Here is an 8,330-nt window from a genome sequence, read left to right on the forward strand (position 1 = left end):
ACCTGTTTGTGGGTCTCATGTACGTATTTACTCAATTCTTCAAACTTTTTGTTATACTTCTCATCCATTTCTATAAAGGTGTTTTTTACATATTGTTTAAGGGACTCTATTGCTTTCATAAAGTCGATTTTTTCCACTTCTTCTGTGTTAGGGTGTTCAAGACCTTCTGTTGTAAGATCATTGGGTTCTGGTGCTTTCATGTTGTTTTTCAGCTTATTGGGTGAATTTTTGCCTTGGCACCTGCCCATCTCCTCCTATTGATGCTCTCTAATTGGTCTTTTAAAACCAGATCAGGTTTCCCTGCTGGCTAGAGGCTCCTCTTGCAAAATGCCCTCGTTCTGTTTCCTGGCTTCTGCCAGGGGCCAAGATCCCTCTCACCCCTCAGATGGGTCTTCAGGAAAAGAACCAGGTTCCCTGTTTGCCAGGGACCTCGCCAACCAAAGGCCTACCTCTTTTATTTAATTGTCCTGGGGCGATCTGCTCTCAGTGTTGCGCTGCCGCCTGCGTTGCCTGCCACTGTGTCAGTACCCGCTGGTCCGGCCCGCGCCAGCTGTGTTGCCCGCCGTGCGCGGGTTCTGCCCGCCGCCGCCGCCATTAGCCGGTTCCGCCCGCCGCTGCAGTGCCTGTTTTTTTTTTTTTTTTTTAAATTAACTGTCAATAGTTTTCTTTTAAAAACATTACTTATCTGTATTCCACAGATGTTCTTTTGGTTTCCTTACTCTCTTTTTTTTCTTTATTTTTAAAACTTTTTCTTTTTTTTCTTTGATCCATGGGTTATTGAGAATTATTATTTAATTTTTATATCTCTTCATACTAATTTCTAACTTACTCATATTATGGGAAAGAATATAATCTATACTGACTAGACTTAGATGACCAGTGCCAGATTACTGATACAGGAAACTGTGGAGGTAGAGAAGAGGAGCAAGAACATTATTCAGAGCCAGTGAGTTTACAGTGCTTTCAAGCAGACTTGCAAAGGGATCATGTGATCAGTTAGATTCGAACTTTGTATTGTTTTTAGAAGATGCAGTCACATTTAATGTTCTTGAACAGCCTTTTCTAATTAAGGACAATTTTTCATAGTTGCAGAAGACCCTGCAAAGTCACTTACAGAGCTGTCTCCAGACTTTGGACATTCATCACCTCCACCACAACCTCCTTCCATGAACTCCTTATCCAGCGAGAACAGATTCCACTCTCTACCGTTCAGCCTGACCAAGATGCCCAATACTAACGGCAGCATTGCTCACAGCCCACTATCACTGTCAGTGCAGTCTGTGATGGGCGAGCTGAACAGCACGCCTGTCCAGGAGAGTCCACCTTTGCCCATCTCTTCTGGTAATGCATACGGCCTAGAGGTGGGCTCACTGGCTGAAGTGAAAGAGAATCCCCCGTTCTATGGGGTTATCCGTTGGATTGGCCAGCCGCCTGGGCTCAGTGATGTGCTAGCTGGACTGGAACTGGTAATTTATTTTGGCTTGAAATCTACAACGTTTCTTCATGGGTTTTAAAACTAGGTTTTCCTCTATTAGATAATTTCCTGGGAAGTTATTTTTTTCTCAAAAAAAATTCAGTAGTAGAGGAAATATAGTATTGCTTACCTTCACCCTTTGTCATTCCTCAGGCTTCTTGCCCACTTATTCCTCATGTTTGTTTGTGATCAAGGAATAGATTGACTTTTAGGCTAGAACATGTAGTCTTCACATACAAACAGAATGCAGCAAAGAAAGCAGTTCAGTGACCAGTTTTCCTTCTTATTCTTTAGCCTCCTCCCATTGCAGTCAGTTCAGGGATGTGACTGACTTTAAAATTAATCATCATGTTTGGAGTCTTTGGGAGAGGGGAAGGTTTTATTTTTGGGTCTTAAAAAAGTATATTGTGTGATATTTCATAACCAGGAGGGAGAACTTGAATAAATGTAGCTATTACCTAAATATAGTTTTTAATTTTTTTCACTTGTCTTCTTGCTGGTGAGGAACTTGGTAATTTACTCCTGCCCCTTGATTTTAATACTTTTGAAATGGCTCAGGGAAACTCAGTAAACCAGGGAAGTTCTAAGCATGTATTTTGAAAGGAAATGCATCAAATACTTCCCGGAGGGCTAAAGAATGATTTTCTTAAACCACCAGCTGAGGGCCAAAGCACCAGTTAGTCCCTTTTCCTTCGTGCTGATCTATTCAGAAAAGATTTGAAAAAGAAATTCAGAAAAAGTGAAAACTCCATAGCTCTTCCCAGTGTAATACATACCAAAACCTTTCTTTTTCAGGAGGATGAATGTGCGGGCTGTACAGATGGCACGTTCAGGGGCACGCGCTATTTCACCTGTGCCCTGAAGAAGGCCCTGTTCGTGAAACTGAAGAGCTGCAGACCCGACTCTAGGTTTGCGTCCCTGCAACCTGTTTCTAATCAGATTGAAAGATGTAATTCCTTAGGTAATTGGATACTTTTAATTTATTTACCCATCTGGAATGACTGTTTCTTGCTACTTTTCAGTACCTGAGGGCAACAGTGTTTAAACGTTTTGTTTACTTGCCAATGTTCATCAAGTTTCGAAGTTGGTAAAGATTCTTACTTGGTGCATAAGAGAGTTGTCCTAAGAGGAGATATGTTGAAAGAAGAGTTAGGAAAAGTGTTTAGGGTCTAAAGACTGAAAGGCGGTGTTTTTTCTCTTCTTTTATTGATTATAGACATTAAATTTTTGGCAGTGTGGGTGGTAGAAATGAAAATGTGGTCCCTTTAGCAATAACTTCCCCTCCGCATCTATTTAAGTACCTCATTCTGGATGTCCTTATGAAGAAATCTGATACAGTCTGGGGATGCAGTTGGCTTGACAGATGGAGGACAATTCTTCTCATTGTCACTAGCTTGCTGATGCTGGCCTTTCCCTTAACAATAGTGAGAGTCAAGCTGGGGGAAATAAGGAAAACATCTTTATGAAAAACATTTTTCTTAATGTTGAATAGTATTTTGGAAACTTGTTTTCTTTTTATACTTGAAAATGAAACATTTTGGACAAGTAACAAAATATTCTTTAACAGATACTTAATTGACTTAATTTTCTAAAGTCTATATGACAGGAATGATGTTGAAAGTGAATAATCACATTTTTATAAGTCCAGAAAAATATCAGTTAACTAAAGTAAAAAAATGCAGAGGATGCCAAAATATACTTCAAATGATATATATATATATATATGTACATGCATATAAATATAATACTGTCATGATTTAAAAGAATTATTTTTATTTTTTATCTTTTCAGCATTTGGAGGCTACTTAAGTGAAGTAGTAGAAGAAAATACTCCACCAAAGATGGAAAAAGAAGGTTTAGATATAATGATTGGAAAGAAGAAAGGCATCCAGGGCCATTACAATTCTTGTTACTTGGACTCAACTTTATTCTGGTAAGTTCCTATTTTCTGCAATAAGTGTAAATAGTGCTGTGTGGGGGAGAGGGGAGACAGGCATGTATGTGTATATGAAAAAAGGTGCCAGATGCCTTTGAGTAGAGAAACTGACAGAGTTAGGAAAGATCATGAGATTTGGTCCTTAGTGACTAAAGAATTTCATATCTATTCCTAGATCTAAAGCACTAATCTAAAAATACTGCAGTGAATAATGAGTGAACAGATACTCTGAGGACATCTGCCTCCAGTGTAGATGATGGCACGTGTGCCAAGTAACTTGCAGCAAGCTATTGGCATTGCGTGCTGCGTGTGTTCTGGAATATGGAGATGGTCATAAAAATTCTTAATATTAAAAATTACTTTCCATGGGATCACCGTTGCCCTCCTTTGTGTAGTTTTCCCTAAAGTGGATCAAGTTGAACAGCAAGGATCATTAGGCTATGAAGATTGAATCTGTAGCCGTTAGGGTTGTGCACTGCCAGTTAAGGTAAGTGGATCTGCCACTCCGTAGGCTGTGCCACAAGAGTTAGGAAGTTAGTATGGAAGTTAGAATTTTAAAGGAGAGAGCAGAATAAAGGTGGGTCTTTTCGTTGGTGGAATACTTTTGATTAAACAAACAAGCAAGCATTACCATAATATTCCTTAGATTTACTGATAAAAATTTATTTTAACTAAATTTATTTTCTTTGATACCAGCAAATTTTTATTGCTAATTACTCACAAGTTATTATAAGGAAATGCCTATCTTATGATAATAAGATGAATTTGTCCTGACTAGTCTGATCTGGTCTTGACCAGTCTCTGACTTTCTCCCTATGTTGTCTGTGTGTGTGTGACCGATTTCCAGGCCTCTCTTGGTTTATGCAAACAAGCTTCTTTCATAATGTTCCCTGGCGTGTTTTCAACCTTCACGTGTATGGTGCAGTCTTAGTGTTTCTGGTCCAGATCTGCAGGATCTCAGGGCACTGAGCACAGGGCCTGTGTGGTCTGTCCATGAGTTCTTAGACCAGTGGTTCCCTACACTTTATCCCTTTGCCTCTTCCTACTCCTCTAAGAATCTTTCTCAAATATTATTGTTCTTATAACATGAGGAAAATATTCTTTTATTTTGCAGCTTATTTGCTTTTAGTTCTGTCCTGGATACTGTGTTGCTCAGACCCAAAGAAAAGAATGATGTAGAGTATTATAGTGAGACCCAGGAGCTACTGAGGACAGAAATAGTTAATCCTCTGAGAATGTAAGTAGAAGACATGTGTTTTGTCTTTAGTTGGTGTTCTGTTTACTGTTTTCTTGTATCGTAATTAATTTGTGCTCTGTACTCATGTAGTAAAAAAAAAAAAGAAGTTAGTTCTTATGAAATACTGACTTTTTAAAACCTTTATTTTTCGTCTTCTGCTTATGTGTTTTTTAGTCTGGGCAGTGCATTCTGTAAAATGATGGGACTCATTCGGAATCATGCACTACAAAGTAGCAATGACATTGCACTAGAAACAAGTGAGGTATATTAAAGTGACATGGCCTTTTGTTTGTTTAAAAGAATTTCTTTAGGTCTTCTTTTCCTCCTTTACTAAGGAAGTTGTAAATGTGCAGAAGACCATGGAGGAAGACTTTGATACATGATGGTGAAGTGTGATGACTTCACAAGGCGTTTATGTGATGAAGAGTTAGGTTAGCTTAGCCAGTGATCAGGAAACAGATAGCTCAGGGGCATAGAGAACAAACTATGCAATTTAAAGTCCAACTGTGATTAATTTAAAGTTTGTGATACACTTTTCTTAACAATGAAAATAAAAATTAACATAATATATTTAAAAATAACAAAACATGGAACTATAAGGAGTATTCCAAACGACATACTGTGTCACATAGCTAAGAAAGTAAACTAAAAGTGAAACAAATTTCTCTAGATACTTGTTTGCCTTACTTTTCTAATCATCTTATCCTTTAACTATGTGCTTTGATTTTAATATTAATTATTTTACTTACACAAATTTTAAACTCTCAGATTTTTCTTTCCCTATGTAAATGACACTAGAACAGCACAGGTCAAATCTTAACTACAAGGCATATCATCACAGCCTTCCTTCTGTTAAAATACTGTCAATCCATCAGTAAACGTTTTTCCATACGATTGCCCAACTAGTCCAGAATCACAGTTATTCTAATTTTGTCACCAGTCTATAGAAAACACTTGCTGCATGGCCTATGAGACCAAGGTGCAGCTTGCCAGGCATGGTGGGATATACCTGTAATCCCAGCACTTGATAGCTCAAGAGGCTAAGCCAAGATCAGTAGCTCAGAAATTTGAGATATATTTCTTGTGTCTGCAAATGTCATATCTGTTGTTTGGACAGAGGTTTTGCTTTCTGTATTGGAAGCGCCCACAGGCAGAGATCCTGTTTTGTTTATTTGGTTTTTTTGTTGTTGTTAGGTTTCTTTAATCTCCTTTTGTATTTTTGGTGCCCTATATATAGCATTACACAGTGGTAGGTGTTTAGTGTTTGCTGATCGCAAGTAAGTGGATAGTCGCTCTAAAAAGCAGGTACACAGTATGATTAGCTGGCTCTGACTTGTTCTTGTAAGCCCATGGTCTCCTATAGTCAACGAAAGAGAATGTCATAATTATGTTGACTGTTTGATTTCAGATTTTAGATTTTTAGTATCTCATCAGTTCCCTTTTCCATGTCTCTTATCCTGTGTATAAGAAGGGCTTTCTAAAATTTGGATATCCTATTTTATAAAATAAGTGTTTTAATATAATAAGCAAATGCCATTTAAAAATTGCTTCACCCAGGCTTCATAAAAAGTTCAGAATTGTATTAGTACATGGTAGTTATTTTTAAGGTGTTTAATAGTATCTGGAAACAATTCTGATTCTCAGACTTTCACTTTTCAAACTTCTGTAAGAAGCCTACAGTTGTTTCTTAAAAAAATGCCTTGTCTATTGTTTTTTTTTACATGTTACAATTGTATGAAAAGTACTTGTTTATTAAGATGTGTCATATGACTCACTGTGCCAGTGTCAGTTAATTCATTTTTATCAACAGATATGGATATGTGTGTGCCACAAAAATTATGAAACTGAGGAAAATACTTGAAAAAGTTGAGGCTGCATCAGGATTTACCTCTGAAGAAAAAGGTGACCCTTTTAATTTATAATACATGCATTGAAAATAACTTGAAAGTTTATCATCTAGTAATATGCTAAATTATTTCCTGAAATACACCTATTTAGTTTAGAGGATTAAATTTAAGTTAGAATTATTTGAGAGGGCTAGGAGTGTACTCAGTGGTGGGGTATGTAAGAGGCCTTGTGTTTGAATCCCAGCACTGCAAAAATATGAAAAGTTTCTTTTCTATGTGACATGCATATTTCTCCTGATTTTGTGATTCTTCTGAAGTGATGTGATGTGGAAGAAGTCTTTAAGAGGCCAGCCGGCTGGCTCTACAGAAGACGACCAAGTAAAGAGCTGTCTATCACAGGAAGAATCCCCAGCACCCAGTTTCCCACTGTGCTCCCTGTTGAAAGGGGCTGTGGAGCATTGGCCAGCACTTCTGTCTGCTCACAACTGCAGAATTCGCTCAGACTCAACTCCTGAATTAGTCTGTTAACAGTATACTATAACCAGCTGTGGCAGTTATACACATGGCTATTACTAAAATAGAAGAAAAAATAGGGCATATACCAGGTATATTCTACTGAACCTCCCAAAAGACATAAAAATGATTTCACTGTGTGTGAATGAGTATATTCTGTTAAATAGGGCATCATGACAACAAATGAAAAAGTAATGTTTTATTATAAGTTTTCCCGTGTCAGGAGAACCTGAAATAACTAATTAATTATATTAATTTAATTAATATGTTTCTCTTAAAGAATAGAATGGTTTTTAAATTTTCTCTGTGATTCACTTAGGTTTTTTTTGTTTTGTTTTGTTTTCTCCTAGATCCTGAAGAATTTCTAAATATACTGTTTCATGATATTTTAAGGGTTGAGCCATTGTTAAAAATAAGGTAGGTCTCAAGCTGTCTAGAAGCATTTCAGAAGTAGACCTTCTTTTTCACTGCCATTGCCCAGTAGCTAAATGTTGCTAGCATAGATGTGGGTTTCACTAGCTGCTGTCCTCTCTCTGAGCTACACTTAACTTCTAGGGCACAAGTGACCTTGTCCTTTTAATTAGCCCTAGTGACAGATGTGCCCACAATTTAATTACTTATGAAATTGCATGTTAATATTTTTGAAAGTTCAGTTAGTGAACTTTTAAAAGGAATCTTATTCTAACTGAATTTAAAAAAAGAAAAAAAAACAGTGAGAGCATTGTTTTTGGCTTCCCATAACTTATAGTTAGCCTTAAGTTAGCTCTTTTGTTCTCAGTTTAGATCTTCCTTCTCCCCATGTTGAAAGAATACCTGAGTTTACTGCAATACAGTTCTTAGTGAGATGTTTGAAATGTCTGCCCTTCTTAGGTCATTTGAATGGTGGGCCCCTCTTGATTTCAGTCTTGGTTTCTCTGGTGAAAATCTTAGGAATGTGCTGCATACTTCACTTCCTTAAGAACCCACACTGATGAGTTCGCTTTCCTCTTGTGTCTAAGCAATGCAGTTTGAACCAGGGTTAAACTGATTGTGGGAGCAAGGAAAGTATCACAGTTAAAGTTTGGTTCTCTTCAGAAATCTCTATCTAGTAAACGGGCATGATGCGTAAGCGTTGGGTGTACAAACTTATTAGCAAGTCCAAGTTGGTAATCGCTTTCTATGTACCTAGAAAATCCTAGAGAATTATCTACAAAGATTTAAGAAAAGAATTTATTATAGTCTAGCCATGTAAAAATTAATCATGGAAAATCAACAACATTTTTTTATTCCTTCAAGCATATAGAAAAAGGAATATTTTATGTTTTAGGAAAGAAAAATAAGCAA

General features: G+C 37.2%; 1 protein-coding gene across 1 annotated transcript in view; it reads left to right on the forward strand.

The window, feature by feature from the left end:
• LOC126487157 (ubiquitin carboxyl-terminal hydrolase CYLD) overlaps positions 1-8,330 on the forward strand; it is a gene marked incomplete at its 5' end in the record, with an annotated part of 40,225 nt that overhangs the window by 12,681 nt on the left and 19,214 nt on the right. The window contains 6 exons of the mRNA XM_050119831.1: positions 1,087-1,466; positions 2,270-2,435; positions 3,266-3,407; positions 4,525-4,647; positions 6,458-6,549; positions 7,358-7,424. Of these exons, the coding sequence (XP_049975788.1) occupies positions 1,087-1,466; positions 2,270-2,435; positions 3,266-3,407; positions 4,525-4,647; positions 6,458-6,549; positions 7,358-7,424 (970 nt within the window). The remainder of the gene's footprint in view (positions 1-1,086; positions 1,467-2,269; positions 2,436-3,265; positions 3,408-4,524; positions 4,648-6,457; positions 6,550-7,357; positions 7,425-8,330) is intronic.

The sequence above is a fragment of the Alexandromys fortis genome, unplaced genomic scaffold (genome assembly GCF_014885135.2).
Source record: "Alexandromys fortis isolate MF-2015 unplaced genomic scaffold, M_Fortis_MF-2015_v1.1 scaffold_178, whole genome shotgun sequence".
Taxonomy (NCBI): domain Eukaryota; kingdom Metazoa; phylum Chordata; class Mammalia; order Rodentia; family Cricetidae; genus Alexandromys; species Alexandromys fortis.